This window comes from Dama dama, chromosome 2 (assembly GCF_033118175.1).
Source record: "Dama dama isolate Ldn47 chromosome 2, ASM3311817v1, whole genome shotgun sequence".
Lineage (NCBI taxonomy): Eukaryota > Metazoa > Chordata > Mammalia > Artiodactyla > Cervidae > Dama > Dama dama.
Genome location: NC_083682.1, coordinates 6969476 through 6989226, shown reverse-complemented (window position 1 = coordinate 6989226; position 19751 = coordinate 6969476). Strand labels below are relative to the sequence as shown.

Sequence of the window (19751 nt, the reverse complement as noted above, 5' to 3'; positions counted from 1 at the left end):
GGCTTAAATCCCTGTTTCGGGACGATTCCACGGGCTGAGGGGCAACTAAGCCTGTGTACCACAACTGCTGAGCGTGCATACCTAGAGCCCATGCTCCGCAACAAGGGAAGTCACCGCAACAAGAAGCCCATGCACTGCAACTAGAGTGGCCCAGGTTTGCCGCAACCAGAGAAAGCCTGCATGCAGCAGTGAAGACCCAGCACACACACACAAAACAAAAAAAAAAAACCTAAAAAAGATATATATATATATATATATATATAAGGAATGGAGGAGAAGTAAGCGTAGATAACTTTTTGGAGGAATTTAGCTGTGAAGGGAGTGTATTAGTTTTCTAGAGCTTGCTGTAAGAGATTATGACAAACAGTGGCTTAAAAGAACAGAAACATACTCTCTCACAGTTCTAGGGGCCAGAAGTCCAAAATTAAGGAACTGGCAGAGGCCACCTCCCTGCAGAGGTTGTAGGGAAGAAGCCAGTCTGTGCCCCCCACCTCTGGGGGCTTACCGGTGCCTCACTCCAGTCTCTGCCTCTGGAGTCACATTGCCTCCTCTACTTCTGCCTGTGTTTGATCTCTTTCTGTCTCTCTCTTATAAGGACACTTGTACTGGCCTATCAGGCTCACCCAGATTATCCAGAATAAGTTCCTCCTCTGAAGATCTTTAACTTAATCACATCTTTCACCATATAAAGTAATGTACATTCTTCTGCCACATAGGTGATATTCACAAGTTCCTGGGATTAGGAAAGGAATATATCTTTGGAGGGCCACTTTTTTGCCTAGCACAGGAAGAAAGAAAATGCAACAGTATCTAGAGAGGAATGTAGGGGCATGAAAGGTTTTGTTTTTAAGATGAGAGAAAAGATTGCATGTTTACAATAACTGGTTTGAGACATTTTGCTGTACACGGCAGTAACAGTACAATAATACAGTTGACTTGTTCATTGTGTTAGTCACTCACACACAGGTAAATTCATAAAGAAAACAGCAAAAAAAAAAAAAAGAAAGAAAGAAAAAAGAAAACAGCAAGGGCATCATCAAAAAGTCTACAAATAATATGTTCGAGAGGGTGTGCAGAAAAAGGAACTCTCCTACGCTGCTGGTGGGAGTATAAATTGGTACAGCCACTATAGAGGTTTCTCAGAAAACTAAAAACAGAGTTACCATAGGATTCTGTAATTCCATTCCTGGGCATCTATCTGGAGAAAACTATAAGTCAAAAAGATACCTGCAGGACTTCTCTGGTGGTCCACTGGCTAAGACTCCATGGTCCCAATGCAGGGGGCCAGGGTTTGATCCCTGGTCAGGGAACGAGATGTGGCATGCTGTAATAAAGATGGAAGATCCCACATGACTCAATTAAGACCCGGTGCAGCCAAGTAAATAAATAAATAATTTCAAAAATATGACATAGAGCTTACAGATCTTTTGGAGGCTGGGGAAAATTATAAAGGGATGTGTATAAAACTTTGTTTTAAAGGTTTACCAACATGCTTTGTATATAATTTTATGTATTTATTTATGGCTGTGCTGGGTCTTCGTTGCTGCATGGGCTTTTCTCTAGGTGTGGTGTGCATGCTTCTCACTGTGATGGCTTCTCTTGTTGCAGGACACAGACTCTAGGATGTGCAGGCTCTAATAGATGAGGCATGTGAGCTCAGTAATTGAGGTTCCCAGGCTCCAGAGCTCAGGCTCAATAGTTGTAACACATGGGCTTAGTTGCTCCGAGGCATGTGGGATCTTTCCGGACCAGGGATTGAACCCATGTCTCCTGAATTGGCAGGTGAATTTTTTACCACTGAGCCATCAGGGAAGTCCAGAAAACTTAACAGCTGAAAAAAAAAAAGACTATTATTTATATAAATTTGTTATGAGACTTACTTATGATATAATGAAATTTCTACCCCTTAGAAATTGTATAGATTTTTAAAAGTATATGGAGGAGAAAGGGTGAAGTATTCCTTTCATCCTAACTATCCATGACTGCTTTTCACCACCTCTTAGGTCCCTACTGGAGAGACCAAGTCTTAATACTGATGCTTTGACACTAGGTACTTAGGGAGTCTCCCCTCTTCCCTGGGGTGACAGTAGATGCTGGATGACAAGTGGAAGACATACAAGAAAGCCCCAAAGGAGACAGACGCAGGGGGAAACTCCATCTGACTAGATGAATAATTAAAAGTCAAAATGGAAACAATAATAATACAAAATAATTGAGACAATTTCAAATCAAGTATGAGCAATTCAAATTTGATGTGGAGGTAAGGGGAACTCGTGGAAATAGTGATCATGGTGAAGTGATTAAAATGGTGGAATCCATTGTATCATGATTGGTCAACAGGAAAATAATAGAATTCTATATCACCAAAACTACCATTTAATAGGAAAACCGGTAATCACTTTTTAAAATCCAGATGCATATCAGAAATATATTGGAATTTTTTGAAAAATACAAATGCCCAGATGCTACTTTTTTTTTTCTTTGCTACAACTCCAGATACGTTTCTAATGAGCAGCCATGTTTACAAAGAACTGGTCTATATCTAGCTTGTTTCACTTCTTCTATTTCATACTCGGTGCTCCCATTTCGTTTAGTTTATGCTTTCCAATTTCTCTATCTCTTTTCTTTTTTTTTTTGATGTACTTTCTCAGGCTTTTATCAAGCATAGTAGAAAAGCTCTTGAATACAGATATATAAATAATATGTATAATATATATATTAGAAAACTTACAAATTTTTGCCTAAAAAACTTATGACACTTTGATTCCACTTGTTTGACTTAACATAAATAGAATGCTAGATTTCTAATTTAAAAAAATACATATGTAACCAGCAACAAAGGTTTACTGTATAGCACAGGGAACTATAGTCAATATCTTGTAATAACCTATAATGGAAAATAATTTCAAAATAATATATGTGTATACATATAACGAATCACAAAAATAATTCTATTTTTTGAAATTTAGTAATGTTTATCTTTTTGCCAGTTTTCTAAAAGTCCTATGGACATCTAATAACATATGAGATACAAAATTTTAAATTTATTTGTGTAGGATATAAGATTAATATGAATAGAAATCTATTATATTTAAATTATTAATGACATCATTCAAGATGCTCCTATTCTTATTTTTTCTGAATTTCATACTCTCGGAGAAATGGTACTAAATCTCACTATGATTATATATTTTTTCTTTTCCCTTACATTTCTTCTGATTTTTGCTTTATGTTTCTTTGTTGTTAGGTGGCTAATGGTTTATGATGTCTATCTTCTCTGTGAATTGTACCTTTTATCATTAAAAATATTTTTTGTTTCATTTAAAAATAAATAACTAAATTTAAAATAGGGGAACCCATGGGGCTTCCCTGGTTGCCCAGTGGTTAAGAATCTGCCTTCCAATGCAGGGGACGGGTGTTCAGTCCCTGGTCAGGGAACTAAGATCCCACATGCAGGGGGCAACTAAGCCCCGTGGGCCACAATGAAGAGCCCATGTACTGCAATAAAGACCCAGCACAGCCAAGAAATAAAATAAAACAGGGCTATTCTGTTATTCTGGAAGTTATTCTGGATACAATTTGCAGGCTAGAGGGAAGATCAGGGAGGCTGGGCTTGGTCCAGATACACAGGACCCAGTGAGACGCCTGTCCCACTGCATTGTAAAATCAGCTACATGGGAGAGGAGAGAAACAGGGAAGAAATAACTTTAAAATCCAACAAACATGATTACTATTATGGGATATGGCTTCTTACTTTTTTCCGTCACTTCTTTATTTTCTCATCTCTGCTCTCGCCTTTGTCGAGCTCCTCATCCTTTAGGATCCTCTATCAGACATTGATCACTCCAGCCCACATCTCCTTCCACCACCTTCATGATCTATCCTCATCCCGCTGTCACTGTCCATTTTTCTCACTATGCATTCTCCTACGTCTCATAAACTCAATCATCTGTTAAACTAAATCTTTCTGGCCCATCCTCAATGCATTTCTCAAGCACTTCTCTACAAGCTCCTTAGTCACAGCTCTTTTCCAAGAAACCAATGTCCACTTTTCCTCTAGCTATCGACACATTAACAAATCTTCTCTTTCTTCCCAAAATGTTCCACTTCCCTTTATCAGACTTCTTCACTTCCTTTGGTCCTGGTGTCCACCTTCATTCCCAGTAGCTCTTCATTCCCACTCTTTCTTCTCTTAGGCTCAGATGCTTTCTCTATTGACCCCTTCAGGGTCAATAGCATTCTGCTTCACTCTAATTTCTCCTCTTTGACTTGCAAAACATCCCCTATTTGCTCCTCTTTCCTTCTTACATTCTCCATCTCCTCACTCACTTCTTCTTCCTCTATAATTGCTTTCTCTTCCATAGAAACAGATTCATCACTATTATCATTCTCTTCTTCCAAGATATCCTCCTCCTCCCCCACCCCTTCCTCATTCTCTTCTTCATCATTCGCCTCTACACCTTCAAAAGGAATTTCCATCTCAGCATTGGTAATTTCTATCAATCTTTCATCCCCAATCACTTCCACCACTTTCTCAATTTGCTCTTCATTTATGCTCCCCATTCTTGAACGCGCCAACTTGTCTCCACTAGTCCCCAGCTTCTCCCTACTGGATCGCTGCTTCTCTGTACTTGAACGCTGTTTATCTCCAGTGGATCTCAACTCCTCTCCACTTGTCCCCAGATCCCCTCCCCTGGATCCCCGCCTCTCTGCCCCGGATCTCCGCCTCTCAGCCCCGGATCCCCGCCTCTCTGCCCTGGACCCCCGCCTCTCTCTCCTGGGTACTAGCTTCTCTCCACTTGTTCCCAGCTTCTCTCCCCTGGATCCTCGTCTCTCTCCCCTGGATCCTCGTCTCTCTCCCCTGGATCCCCGCCTCTCTCCCCTGGATCCCCGCCTCTCTCCCCTGGATCCCCGCCTCTCTTCCCTGGACTCCAGCTTCTCTCCACTCAAATTCAGTTTCTCTCCACTCGATCTCAGCTCCTCTCCACTCGATCCCAGCTTCTCTCCACTCGATCTCAGCTTCTCTCCACTCGATCTCAGCTCCTCTCCACTCGATCCCAGCTTCTCTCCACTCGATCTCAGCTCCTCTCCACTCGATCCCAGCTTCTCTCCACTCGATCTCAGCTTCTCTCCACTCGATCTCAGCTTCTCTCCACTCGATCTCAGCTTCTCTCCACTTGACCTCAGCTCCTCCTCATTCTGCTTTACTTCGTATCCTCTGGATCTCAAGTCCTCTCCACTGGTTTCCACGTCAGTAAACTTCAACTTCTCTTTAAACTCAGGCCCCTTCCGAGATCCCGCTGCAGTCCCTGCACTCTCAGACTCAGCCTCTACTGTGTGTCTGAATTCTTGCTTTCCCCACACCTCCTTTGAGCTGTCTTTCCGCAAACCTGCCGAAATCTGTAATGCACTTGATACACTGCGCACTTGTTTCACATCCATCCTTTCCGGACTCCGGCCTGACTTTCCTCTTAAGACTGTCTTGTCTACATCTTCCAGTCTCCAGTTCTCAGACTCAAGCTTCGGGTCCCACGTTTTAGGTCTTTGCGTCTTTCTACCCAGGAGCTCCATTTTCCTCCCAATGACGATGAGCCCGTTCCAGGGCATCCATAACTTTTCTCGCATCGTCTGCGCCCCTCTGCTTCCCGGTTCCAGTTGCGACAGCCCGAAGGTCCTGGCCTGGCCTCGGGCGCCCTGGCAGCGGGCCTTGTCGCGCCCCCTTGCCGCTCTTTGTGGCTTACCGCGCCACTCCCTCCTGTCCCAGAGCGGATATCCAAACGGAGCCCCTTTCTCCAAAGACATTACTCCTCTCCCCTGTCCCTAGTCCGCCCACCCCACCCCAGCTCCCCATTCCCCCCACCCTTCCCACCCTCCCACCCAGCCCACTGGCCCGCCGCCCCGCCCACCGCCTGGAGGGAGCGAGCGTGGACTAGTGCGCACGCGCAGACCGCGCGAGGCCGTTGGAAGGCGCGGCCCAGAGCGCCAGCGAGCGGGAGTCAACCAGCCCGGAGGTGGGGGCTGACAGGACTCGAGACCTCGGCGACTGTAGCGCAACCCCCTCCCCATCCCCCCGCCTCCCGCCTCCACGCTTTGGCCTGTTCCCGGCCCTCTCAGTTCCGCGCTGCCCCTTAAAGGTGGGGCCTGGGCACAGGAACGACAGGCGTTGCAGCCAATGGCGTCCCGCACGGTAAACCTGCTACCCAATCACGAGGCGCGGCTGCGAGGGAACGGCGTGGGAACCACGCCCGGCTCCAGGTGACTCCTTGGCAAGGACGGGAGGGCGCCTCCGTTAGTGGATAGGATCCCCACTGGGTCCGTTCCTCGGGGCGAGGTCTAGCGGACCAAGCTGCCGCAGCGCGCGGGCAGTGACCCGCTGCGGAATCCTTTAGTGCTGTATTCGAGGAGAGTGATGGGGGAGCATCTAGAAGCTGGGAAGGACAGCAAGGTAGAGAAAGGATGCAACCCCCCTGCGATTCCTACACCTCCCTCCATAATATCCGCTGATGCCCAATCAGGGAGTGAGAGAGAGAGAGAGAGAGAGAGAGAGAGAGAGAGAGAGAGAGAGAGAGAGAGAGAGAGAGAGAGAGAGAGAGAGAGAGAGAGCTCACGCATGAGTTAGAGAAAAGAGCGATCTGAGCAAGGGAGTAGCATCTGCTTGGGGACTGGTGAGGAGGAAGGGTTTACCTTTACTCCGACAGATGGAAACGGACCCGTCACTCTTACTCCTCCCTCCCCTCCCCAGGGCTTACTCATGCTGGTTTCATGGAAGGATGTTATGGGTTGAGAAGGGGCTGGAATACTGCTTTCCCAAGGTGGGGGGAATACTGTTCACCACTAGTGGTTTACATGTGTATCTGTGTTATATAATCAGAAGACCAGTCAGTCTTCATTCTTGACTTCATTTGACAGACAGTTTCTGAGCATCCTTGTGCTAAGGATGGTTGGGCGTGGGCATACAGAGGTGCACACTTTTAAGGGTAGGAGATACGTACGTAATGGGCTGTGACTAAAAGGCCACTTACCCTATAAGGATGGAGCAGCCGTAGTCCATTTTTGAAGCCCCATCTCTCTCAAGCAGTTACCTAGAAAGGAGGCAGGGGACTTGGGGGCCAGTTGCACCAATGAACCAGACTGTCAGGGGCGGGGGGTGGGGGAGAAGATTGGGGGTGGGCAGTGCAGGCATATGGACAGAGGAAGAGCTTGCCCTGGGGGTGTTGGAGAAGCCAACAAGTGAGGAGTGGGGTTCAAGCGGAATTTGATGAAGTGAAAGGGACTGACAGACCAAAGTATAGAAAAGAAGGCATCGTTTCAGTGTTTACCTATGTTCATATTCATAGTTAAATTCGTTTATATATATGCCTGGCATATAGGAAGGGCAAATCTAAGTGTTAGCTATTGTAGTACTATTACTGTATAGTGAATGCTATGTGTTGGGAAGACTTCCTAGGCTGTCAAACTGATGGGCTTGTGGTTACAGCCCACTGGCACCTAATCTTTGTAGGTACCAGCCTCTCTGATAGTCTACTATTAGATCTTGTCCTTTAGAATAAGCATTACCTTCTTCAAAATTCTCCTTCTTCAAAATATAGAAAGCATTCTCTTCTTCAAAATATAGAAAGATGAATAATAAATGAACAGATAAGTAAAAATACAATAGAGAAAATGAAATAACATAAAATACTTGATTAATCTAACAGAATTCAAGAAAGAATAAAAGAACAAAAAACAGGAGACAAACAGCAAGATGGCAGGCTTATAGCCTGGTCTGGGAAGATCCCACATGTCGAGGAGCAGCTGAGCTTGAGTACTGCAACTACTGAAGTTTGCTCACCTAGAATCTGTCCTTTGCAACTAGAGAAGCCACAGCAATGAAAAGCCCGTGCACTGCAATGAAGAGTAGCCCCTGCTTGCCACACTAGAGAAAACTCACACATAGCAACAAAGACACAGGATAGCTGTAAATAATTTTATTTTGAAAAAGACATACTTTTAAGAACACAGAAATATTGAGAAACTAATGGAATATGTACACTGTGACCACACTAACCAAAAGAAAGCTGGTGTGGCTTTATTAATTTCAAACAAAGTAGACTGCAAGAGAAAGTATTCTAGAAAAAAAGGAGGGATATTTTATAATTATTAAAGAGTCAAAAAAAGAGCCAATTCAACAGGAAGATAAAACACTCCTCAATTTTATGTACTTCATAACATAATTTCAAATATGCAAAATAAAAAATTACAGAATTAAAAGAAGAAATCAACCCATGATTACAATTAGAGTTTTAGCACAACTGATAGCATATTAAAAAGCAGAGACACTACTTTGCTGACAAAGGTCCATCTAGTCAAAGCTATGGTTTTTCCAGTAGTCATGTGTGGATGTGAGAGTTGGACCACAAAGAAAGCTGAGCACGGAAGAATTGATGCTTTTGAACTCTGGTGCTGGAGAAGACTCTTGAGAGTCCCTTGGACAGCGAGGAGATCAAACCAGTCAGTCTTAAAGGAAATCAGTCCTGAATATTCATTGGAAGGACTGATGCTGAACCTGAAACTCCAGTACTTTGGCCACCTAATGCAAAGAGCCAACTCACTGGAAAAGACCCCAATGCTGGGAGAGACTGAAGGCAGGAGGAGAAGGGGACAACAGAGGATGAGATAGTTGGATGGCATTACCCACTCAATGGACATGAGTTTGAGCAAGCTCTGGGAGATAGTGAAGGACAGGGAAGCCTGACGTGCTGCAGTCTGTGGGGTGGCAGAGTTGGACACGACTGAGCAACTGAACAGCAGTGTCAGCAGACCAAAAAAACCCAGCATTTAGATTTAAATAGTGTGATTAATCAGCTGATTTATGTAGCACTCTATAACCTACAGCTGCAGAAGACACATTCTATTCAAGTGTACATGAAGCATTTACCAAAATCCATTATGTGTTTAGCCAGAAAACAAGTATCAACAAACTTTAAAAGACTGAAATGATACAGAGTATGATCTCTGATCTAGGAGACTCATCAAGGAATCAAAATAAAAAGATAACTACATTCCAAAGTATTTGGAAATTAAACAACATACTTCTAAATAATAAGTCAAAGAAGAAATTATAATGGAAATTAGACAATTTTTAAAGAAATTATTTTGAAAATATGACATGTCAAAACATATAAGATTGGAGAAGGAAATGGCAACCCGCTCCAGTATTCTTGCCTGGGAAATCCCATGGACAGAGGAGACTGGTGGGCTACAGTCTGTGGGGTTGCAAAAGAGTCAGACACGACTTATCGACTAAATAACAGATGGAGTCTTATGATGACTTCTGGCAGAATGATTGTCCCTAATATGTCTGTTTATGAATAATTGTGGTGAAAATGATAAGAAAAAGGAAGAAAATGTGACAGAATTCTGTACGTTAAGATGCTTTTTAATATCCAAACTTTAAAGAGATTTCTTTTCCTACAGACTTCCTGAGAATGTGATTGTGGCTCAGCTGGTAAAGAATCTGCCTGCACTGTGGGAGACCTGGGTCCGATCCCTGGGTTGGGAACATCCCCTGGAGAAGGGAAAGGCTACCCACTCCAGTATTCTGGCGTGGAGAATTCCATGGACTGTATAGTCCATGAGGTCGCAAAGAGTCGAACACGACTGAGTGACTTTCGCATCAAGTGTGAGTACAGTTTGACAAAGAAAGAAAAGTATGAGCAGATTTTTTAAAAAGTGCTGACTTATAAGCTGTAGCTAAAGCAGTGTCCAGAGAGCAATTTATACCTCCAAATGTGTATTTTAGAAAAAAAGAAAGGTTAAAAAGTTGTGATCTAATTTCAATATCAAGAAGCTAGAGAGGACATATCTAGTGGTCTAGTGGTTAAGAATCTGCCTGCCAATGCAGAGGACACCAGTTCGATCGCTGGCATGGGAAGATCGCACATGTCACAGGGCTATTAAGCTCTTGTGCCACAGTGTGCAAAACCTCTATGGAGAAACTATAAAACATTACTGAGAAAAATTAAAGAAGACCTGAATCACTGGAAAGATATCCGTGTTCATGGATTAGAAGATACAGTATTGTAAAAATGTCTATCCTTCCCAAATTGACCTATAGATTCAATGTAATCTCAATCAAATCTCAGAAAGTTGGGATAGACATTAACAAGCTGATGCTAAAATTTATGTGGAAATGCAAAAGGACCTATGGGAGCCAAAATGATTTTGAAAAAGAACAAAGTTAATTCTACATTATTTCCATATTACCTATCAATTCTAATAATCAGGATAGTGTGATATCAAAAATATAGATGTGTATCAGTGGAACAGAATAGGGAATACAGAACTGATCACTTTTGAAGTCAGTTGATTTTCTGCCAGGGTGTACACCAAAACAAATCATAGTGCAAATCAGTTCAGTTCAGTCGCTCAGTCGTGTCCGATTCTTTGCAACCCCATGGACTGCAGCACAACAGGCTTCCCTGTACATTACCAACTCCCAGAGCTTACTCAAACTCATGTCCATTGAGTTGGTGATGCCATCCAACCATCTCATCCTCTGTCATCCCCTTCTCCTCCTGCCTTCAATCTTTCCCAACATCAGGGTCTTTTCAAATGAGTGAGCTCTTCGGATCAGGTGGCCAAAGTATTGGAGTTTCAGCTTCAACATCAGTTCTTCCAATGAACATTCTGGACTGATTTCCTTTAGGACAGACTGGTTGGATCTCCTTTTAGTCCAAGGGACTCTCAAGAGTCTTCTGCAACACCACAGTTCAAAAGCATCAATTTTTCAGCGCTTATCTTTCTTTATAGTCCAACTCTCACATCCATACATGACTCCTGGAAAAACCATAGCTTTGACTAGATGGACCTTTGTTGCCAAAGTAATATCTGCTTTTTAATATGCTGTCTAGGTCATAACTTTTCTTCCAAGGAGCAAGTGTCTTTTAATTTCATGGCTGCAGTCACCATCTGCAGTGATTTTGAAGCCCCCCAAAATAAAGACTGTCACTGTTTCCATTGTTTCCCCACTTATTTGTCATGAAATGATGGGACAAGATACCATGATCTTAGTTTTCTGAATGTTGAATTTTAAGCCAACTTTTTCACTCTCCTCTTTCACTTTCATCAAGAGGCTCTTTAGTTCTTCTTCGCTTTCTACCATAAGTGTGGCGTCATCTGCATATCTGAGGTTATTGATATTTCTCCCTGCAGTCTTGATTTCAGCTCATGCTTCATCCAGCCCAGCGTTTCTCATGGTGTACTCTGCATATAAGTTAAATAAGCAGGGTGACAATATACAGCCTTGACATACTCCTTTCCCAATTTGGAACCAGTCTGTTGTTCCATGTCCAGTTCTAACTGTTGCTTCTTGACCTGCATACAGATTTCTCAGGAGGCAGGTCAGGTGGTCTGGTATTCCTATCACTTAAAGAATTTTCCACAGTTTGTTGTGATCCACACAGTCAAAGGCTTTGGCGTAGTCAATAAAGCAGAAATAGATGTTTTTCTGGAACTCTCTTGCTTTTTTGATGATCCAGCAGATGTTGGCAATTTGATTTCTGGTTCCTCTGGCTTTTCACAATCTAACTTGAACATCTGGAAGTTCATGGTTCACCTGCTGTTGAAGCCTGGCTTGGAGAATTTTGAACATTACTTTGCTAGTGTGTGAGATGAGTGCAATTGTGCAATAGTTTAAGCATTCTTTGGCATTGCCTTTCTTAGGGATTGGAATGAAAACTGACCTTTTCCAGTCCTGTGGCTACTGCTGAGTTTTCCAAATTTGCTGGCATATTGAGTGCAGCACTTTCACAGCATCATCTTTTAGCATTTGAAATAGCTCAACTGGAATTCCATCACGTCCACTAGCTTTGTTCCTAGTGATGCTTCCCATGACCCACTTGACTTCGCATTCCAGGATGTCTGGCTCTAGATGAGTGATCACACCATCATGGTTATCTGGGTCGTGAAGATCTTTTTTTGTACAATTCTTCTGTGTATTCTTGCTACCTCTTCTTAATATCTTCTGCTTCTGTTAGGTGCATATTGTTTCTCTCCTTTGTTGTGCCCATGTTTGCATTAAATGTTCCCTTGGTATCTCTAATTTTCTTGAAGAGATCTCTAGTCTTTCCCATTCTATTGTTTTCCTCTATTTCTTTGCATTGATCACTGAGGAAGGCTTTCTTATATCTCCTTGCTATTCTTTGGAACTCTGCATTCAAATGGGTATATCTTTCCTTTTCTCCTTTGCCTTTAGCTTCTCTTCTTTTCACAGCTATTTGTAAGGCCTCCTCAGACAACCATTTGCCTTTTTGCATTTCTTTTTCTTGGAGATAGTCTTGATCACTGCCTCCTGTACAATGTCATGAACCTTCGTCCATAGTTCTTCAGGCACTCTGTCTATCAGATCTAATCCCTTGAATCTATTTGTCACTTCCACTGTATAGTTGTAAGGGATTTGATTTAGGTCATACCTGAATGGTCTAGAGGTTTTCCCTACTTTCTTCAATTTAAGTCTGAATTTGGCAATGAGTTCATGATCTGAGCCACAGTTAGCTCCCAGTCTTGTTTTTGCTGACTGTATAGAGCTTCTCCATCTTTGGCTGCAAAGAATATAATCAGTCTGATTTCGGTATTGACCATCTGGTGATGTCCATGTGTAGAGTCTTCTCTTGTATTGTTGGAAGAGGGTGTTTGCGATGACCAGCGCGTTCTCTTGGCAAAACTCTGTTAGCCTTTGCCCTGCTTCATTCTGTACTATAAGACCAAATTTGCCTGTTACTCCAGGTATTTCTTGGCTTCCTACTTTTGCATTCCAGTCTCCTATAATGAAAAAGACATCTTTTGGGGTGTTAGTTCTAGAAGGTGTTGTAGGTCTTCATAGAACCATTCAACTTCAGCTTCTTCAGCATTATTGGTCAGGGCATAGACTTGGACTACTGTGATACTGAATAGTTTGCCTTGGAAACAAACAGAGATCATTATGTCGTTTTTGAGATTGCATCCAAGTACTGCATTTCAGACTCTTGTTGACTGTGACGGCTACTCCATTTCTTCTAAGGGATTCTTGCCCATAGTAATAGATATAATGGTCATCTGAGTTAAATTCACCCATTCCAGTCCATTTTAGTTCACTGATTCCTAAATTTGTCGATGTTCACTCTTGCCATCTCCTATTTGATCACTTACAATTTGCCTTGATTCGTGGACCTAATATTCCAGGCTCCTATGCAATATTGCCCTTTACAGCCTCAGACCTTGCTTCTATCACCAGTCACATCCGCAACTGGGTATTGTTTTTGCTTTGGCTTTGTCTCTTCATTCTTTCTGGAGTTATTTCTCCACTGATCTGCAGTAGCATATTGGGCACCTACCAACCTGGAGAATTCATCATTCAGTGTCCTATCTTTTTGCCTTTTCGTACTGTTCATGGGGTTCTCAAGGCAAGAATCCTGAAGAGGTTTGCCATTCCCTTCTCCAGTGGACCACATTTTGTCAGAACTCTCCACCATGACCCGTCCACCTTGGGTGGCCCTACACGGCATGGCTCATAGTTTCATTGAGTTAGACAAGGCTGGGGTCCATGTGATCAGATTGCTTAGTTTTCTGTGATTGTGGTTTTCATTTTGTCTTCCCTCTGATGGATAAGTGCAAATACAATGTTTTTAAACAAATAGTGCTAAAACCACTGGCTATTTATGTGGCAGAAATAAATCACAACCCACAGTTTACGCTATATACAAAGTGAATTAAATGGATCATAGACCTACATATAAATATATGAAAATGGATCATAGACCTAAAACTGTTTGTGGAAGAAAAAAAATAGAATATCTTCATGACTTTGGGGTGGGAGTGTTTCTTTAAGAGTACAAAAACATCCTTAACCACAAAAGAAAAGATTGGTTTGTTGAGCTTGTAGAATTATAAGCCATTAAGAGAGTGAAAAGGCTTGCTTCAGCAGCAGATATACTAAAACTGGAATGATACAGAGAAGATTAGCATGGCCCCTGCGCAAGGATGACACGCAAATTCGTGAAGCATTCCATAAATTAAAAAAAGAGAAAAAAAATAAGAGAGTGAAAACACATCCCATAGAGCTGTGGATATTGACAACACATATAACTGACAAAGGCACCTGGAACTTCCATACAGTGCTGGTGGGAGTGTAAATTAGAACAATCAGCTTGGGAAACTGTTTGGCAGTATCTATGAAAGCATTTTAAACATGTGCCTACTCTCTGACCAAGCAGTTCTCATACCCAACAGAAATGAGTACTTAGGTCCCTCAAAAGATAATATGCAAGAATGTTCATGGTAGCTTTATTTATAATAATCCAAATGAGCACCAACAGCAGTAGACTAGATAAACCATGATGTGGTCATAGAGTGGGACACCACACAGCAGTGAAAAAGAACCACCATGCTCAACGACATAGATGGGTATCGTTAAAGAACATGGTCACAAAAGAGTGTGTTCTGTGTAACTACATTGTTATATGAAGCTCAGGGCCAGATAAAATTAATCTATGAGTGATCCGTCAGCATCCTAAACATAGGCCAAAGCCCATGAGAGGAGACAGGGAGGCCTCTGAGGGTGAGAAGTGAGCTGTGCTTGGAGCGAGAGTGACTTCTGACCTTCTCCCTAGTACCTCCTGGCCCAGTGGTATGGACAGAGCAGGTGTTCAGTAAATGCATATTGAGATAGCTCAGTGCAAGAATGAACTAGTAGCTTGGTGCCTTAGGGATCTTTTCATTTGGAGAGATACAAGTGCTTGACCTATAAGTCTGTGCCTCTTGACACTAAACGTAGTGAATGGAATGGTCTCAGGAACCCCTCAGAAAGGGGTGGGACTGTCTTTACACCTGGTGAGAGGTACCTGAGGTAACCAGCTGGGAAGGGCTGGGCAGGTAGCTGAGGAAGCACGTGGGATGTGGAATTGAAAAACTGTTCCAATCTGCCCCTGCCATGTGGCAGCTGTGTGGTTCAGGCCACATTATTTCACCTCTCTGGGGGTGGCAGCCTCTGGGCCTATAAAATGGGGCAAATTCTGCCTACTTCAGAGGATGGCCGGGTGGGAAAGTATCATTGTGAAGCCCTGAGCAGTGACTTACCAGGATCTTTGGTGTGTGTGACGGGGTGCAGCCAGTGACCCCAGGGCATGGTGGAAATAACACTTTGAGGTGGCTCTGCAGGAGGACTGGAAGCCTGCGGCCAGGATGGGGGTGGCAGTGGTCAGTCACGTCAGGGCCCTCCCACAGGCCTCCTCCATGTCAGTGGGCCTGCAGGGAGACAGCTCCTTGCAGGTGGAGATCTCTGATGCCGTCAGCGAGCGGAGCGGGACAAGGTGAAATTCATTGTTCAGACCAAGGTAACATTGCACCGGGAGCAGGGGTGTGGTTCCGGTGGCTGCCGAAGGAGGCTTCAGGAGCCCGAGCAGCCTGGCTCACCCGGTGGGCAGATGCCAACAGAGCCTTTGGGCCCGGCCTCTCAACCTGGCTCTCGCCCCCTGGCCCTCTGAGAAAGAGAGCGTCTCATCTAGTCTCTGACTGCCTTTTCCCAAGGCCCCAAGTGCTACCATCCGTGTCTACCCTCCTGAGGGTGATCAGGAACACGAGAGCCCCAACTTGAGCCTCACCTGGCATGTGGGACAGGGGTGGCCCAAAAGTGGGTGCGCAGGAAGCTTGGTGGGTGTTGGACTTGCAGGGGGCAGGGGAGGGGAGACCCCTCAGATAGGCTTCTCAGCTTCCGGAGCTGCCTGCCTCACTTCGCCCAGACTGAGTTCTCCGTCATGCGACAGCATGAGGAGTTCATCTGGCTGCACGATGCCTACGAGGGAGGTGTATGCCGGCCTCCCTGTGAGGGGGAGCCAGCCTGGGAGAACAGGGGGTACGCCAGTCTCCCCGTGAGCAGGAGCCAGCCTGGGAGAACAGGGGGTATGCCAGTGTCCCTGTGAGGGGGAGCCGGCCTGGGCCCTCAGGGGAGGTGGGGAGGCAGGGCCAGGCTTCAGGGTGCGGGTGACGGCCATCTAGATAATGAGAGGTCTCCCAGCTCTGTCCTCCTTTGAGCAGATCCCCCTGCCCCTCCACGGTCAGACTCTTTGAGGCTTCAAAGGAAAAACTGCAGAAGCTGGATGAGGAAGACCGCTCAATCACACGGCAAGAGTTTGCCAAAATGAAGCAGGAGCTTGAAGCGTGAGTGCTGCCTCCTTTTCTTTCTTTTTTTTAACATTTACTTATTATTCTGACTTCGTCGGGTCTTAGTTGTGGTACACAGACTCTTAGTTGTGGTGCACAGGCTAGTTGCTCCTCAGAATGTGGGAATCTTTTAAGTTTCCTGACTAGGGATCCAACCTGCATTCCCTGCATTACAAGGCAGATTCTTAACCTCTAGGAAGTCCCTTGCCTCCCTTTCTTGTCTGCCTGACAAAGCCCCAGCCCAATCTCACCTGAGAGGCCCAGGGTTTCCCTCCTGACTACCCTCTGTGAATGTTTAGGGACCCTGCTCCTTACTCTGGGGCTGCCAAAGGGGAAGGGGCAGGATGATGGGAGCCAGCAAGGGACCTGTGAGCTGCCTCCTGTCCTCTGTGGGGAATACCTGGCTATCTTCAAGAAGACAGTTACGATCCATGAAGTCTCTCTGCAGCGACTGGCAGCTCACCCCACCTTGTGTCGAGACCACAACTTCTTTGTCTTTTTGGAATATAGCCAGGATGTGAGCTGGGGTCACCCCTGGGGTGGGGGACAGGACTCTTAAGTGGGCTCAGGCCTCCAACTCATCAGCTCTGAGAGTGGCATGTGCCTGGGGTGGGAGGTGCTAATGCCCTCCCCCTGCAACATCGACCCCCTCCCCATGTGTGTCTCAGCTGACTGTCCGAGGAAAGAACAGGAAGGAGCACCTTGGGTTTCTGAGGAATATCATGAAGTCTGCAGACGAAGCCCTCCATCACTGGGATGTCAGGGCTCAAGGTGACTCCTAGGCCCCTTCTCTGGATTCAACCCAGGGCCTCAAGTCCACAGCAAGGACTGAGGCTCTGGGTGGCTGTGGGAGGGAAGCCACTGGGGGTTCTGGCCTAGGGGGAGATTGTGCCACCCTTGGGAGCCCTTAGCTGCTCTGCTTCTGGTGGCTCAGTATAAGTGGGTCCTGTCTGGCTCCCATAGGAGGTGGATGACTTCTTTGAGCATGAGAGGACCTTCCTGCTGGAGTACCACACCTGCATCCAGGACGCCTGTCTGTGGGCAGACCAAGTCATGCACTCATGAGTGTACGCAGAACTCCAGGGGCCCTGGATTCCCCACCTTCTCTACCCAGTGGCATACTCCCCAGAGAGGAAATTTCCTGTGTCTGCCCATGGCCACAGACACCCATGGTGGGGCTTGACAGGTGGGCCAAGGGGCTCTGATGGGAGGCTGTATCCCAGCAAGCCTGGCAGATGATTACATGCCTATCTCAGCTGCACTGAGCAGTCTGGGATCACAGGAAGTCAAACCAGCTAAAGACGTGAGGATTCCCTCTGGCCCCTCTCCCCTTTCTATCCCTGTAATACTGTGTCTGTCCATCAGGGGTCACTATGTGGAAGTCTCCTATCAGCTCTAGTGGGAGGTGCAGAAGCTCCTGTTTGGCTTTGGTAGAGAAAGAGATTTCCCCTAAGGGCAGGGAGACTTTAAGCACCTGCTAAGACCCCTGCCCTAACTCCTCCCCACTGCCTCCTAAGAGCTTCTTCAAATTGGCAGAGCTCTTTGAACGGTTAAGGGTGAGTACTGCCTTCTGTGTTGAAAGGTGATCATGATCCTTTGCAGGGAAGAGAGTGTCCTGGGCTGGGGGAAGGCTCCAGGATCGTTTTGGGATCTTTCAGTGATAACTTGGGCCGGATGAAGCCCTGGGCTCACTCTCCACACTCTCACTTTTAGTGAGAGTGAAGTCAGGGATCCAGCCTCAAGTGTGTGCACATGTGGTGATGGGGGAGGAGGTGGGAAATGGGTTTGGCAAGGCCTTTACCAGGATGTGCCACGTGCCTTTGGCACTGTGCTGTGCTGCCAACATTCTGTCCCAGACACACTTCCTGAACTCTTCGCCAAGAAAGTCACTGCAGTGTGCCAATCTTTCTAAAATGTCCGTTGCTCCTCATCTCTTCCCTGCTCAGGGCCCTTCGGTGACCCTGTCCCTTCCAGGAACTGCCCAAGACACAAAGCCCAGAGTTCCTAGCTTGCATTTTAAGCCTGGTATGCTCTGGCCACTGCCACCCAACTGCCCTACTGAACTTAAAGTTCTCTAAAATCATACCTGGCTTGCACACCTGCAAAGCCTTTGCCTGTTGTCTAACCCCTACTCAACCCCAGAGATCTAGGTCTGAGGCCAACTGCTTTGTGAAGCCTTCACTGGCCTGCCCCCGTGAACATGAGTGCTTGACATAGAGTGGATATCAGGTGACTCTGCTAGGTATTTAGAGGGACAGCAGCACCCCTGTCCTTAGCAGCCCCTCTGCCAGCTCCGTCCCCAGCCTCCACCTTCTTGCTTCAGGAGCTGGAGGGCCAAGTGGCCTCTTAACGAGGACCTGAAGCTGTCGGATATGCTGAGATACTACATGCGAGACTCCCAGGCAGCCAAGGCTAGAGATGGCCCCAGAGCAAGCCTCCGGGCTGGAGGCCAGGGGGCTGAGCCACCCGGGGGGGCAGGCAGGCGAGGGCCATGGGTCAAGGATCCTGTGCCCTTGCCGGCCCCAGGACTGCTGTCCTGGCAGCTGCTGGCTCTGGCAGACTACAAGAATGCCAACAAGGCGCTGGACAGGGCCCGCACCATCAACCAGGTGTGGGCTACGGAGAGCCATCAACCCTGTGCCTCTCGGACTCAGCCAGGCAGGCTAAGCCCCGTGCCCCGCGAGCCCTGCTGCTGCACGGGCCACCCTGCCAGGGTCGTCATTGCTCTCCTCTCCAGAGCTGACTTCAAATCCCATGGATCTTCCTTCCATGAGAACCTCACTGAGCTGGGCGAGCTGGAGCTCAAACACACCAAAGTGAGCCCTCCAGCCTCACGGAGCCCTCTTGCTGTCTTCCTGGCCTCCCACCCTGGGTCTCTAGTTTCTTGGCACTTGGGAGCAGGGGTGGAGCTGGTGGGGGTGGGGGGAGTTGGCTGGCACAAGCACCCCAGCTGTGGAGGGCCAGGGTTCCCCGTTTTGACCAGGACCCTTCCCTTCTCATCAGTAGCAAGGCCTCAGTGAACAGTAGGACAGGACTGCGGACAGAGGAGTCATTCAAGGTGGGGCAACAGCAGGGAGGAGACGACATGAACTCCTCCACAGGCCAGCACCCTGCTTCTCCGGAGCACCCTTGTCATCCTCAAGGGGGAGCCTTAGAGCTACCAAAAGCCCCCAGATCTCCCACTCCAGACAGGCTGCCTTCCAGCCCTAGGAGCCACTTACTATGCCCCTTCTCAGGGCAAGCCCCACCCCTGCCCCAAGGTGCCAGGCCCTGCCAGAGGGAGTCAGAGCAGCATGGACACCACACTTGGCCAGAGCTAAGCAGAGCCCCAACCAGGGGAAGCCCGGGGACTGTGACCTCCCCTCCCTAGAGACAGGGACAGCCTCCACCCACTGCTGGTCCATTTGAGTTCATTTGTCTCCAGCTTGCTCACAAGTAAAAAACCTGGTTTTATAAGGAGGCTTGCTTGTCCTGACATTCCAGTTCCCGGGCCCACCAGGTACATCCTCTGCAAGGGGACCGTGGTAGAGGCCAGACCCTGGGACACACCCTGCAATGTCTTCAGCCACTCTCCA

General features: G+C 46.4%; 1 protein-coding gene, 1 long non-coding RNA gene and 1 other non-coding gene across 3 annotated transcripts in view; 2 read left to right on the top strand and 1 right to left on the bottom strand.

The window, feature by feature from the left end:
- The window catches only part of LOC133065972 (uncharacterized), a 30806-nt gene extending 26215 nt beyond the window's left edge, over positions 1-4591 (bottom strand). The window contains exons 1-2 of the long non-coding RNA XR_009695047.1: positions 3755-4591; positions 1228-1324 (exon numbers count right to left, since the gene is read on the bottom strand). This is a non-coding gene — a long non-coding RNA (uncharacterized LOC133065972). The remainder of the gene's footprint in view (positions 1-1227; positions 1325-3754) is intronic.
- Positions 4592-13930: 9339 nt separating this feature from the next.
- On the top strand, positions 13931-14033 carry LOC133041106 (U6 spliceosomal RNA). Its single transcript, XR_009689140.1, has one exon. It is a non-coding gene; the product is annotated as a U6 spliceosomal RNA (small nuclear RNA).
- Positions 14034-15198: 1165 nt separating this feature from the next.
- On the top strand, positions 15199-19331 carry SNX32 (sorting nexin 32). Its single transcript, XM_061158682.1, is given in 17 exon segments — positions 15199-15312; positions 15315-15349; positions 15731-15819; positions 16012-16076; positions 16079-16177; positions 16550-16693; positions 16845-16922; positions 16924-16947; positions 17140-17243; positions 17340-17348; positions 17404-17479; positions 17694-17732; positions 18500-18523; positions 18525-18587; positions 18678-18867; positions 18916-18992; positions 19278-19331. Coding segments are annotated over 17 exon segments (1284 nt in total).
- The last annotated feature ends 420 nt before the right edge of the window (positions 19332-19751 follow it).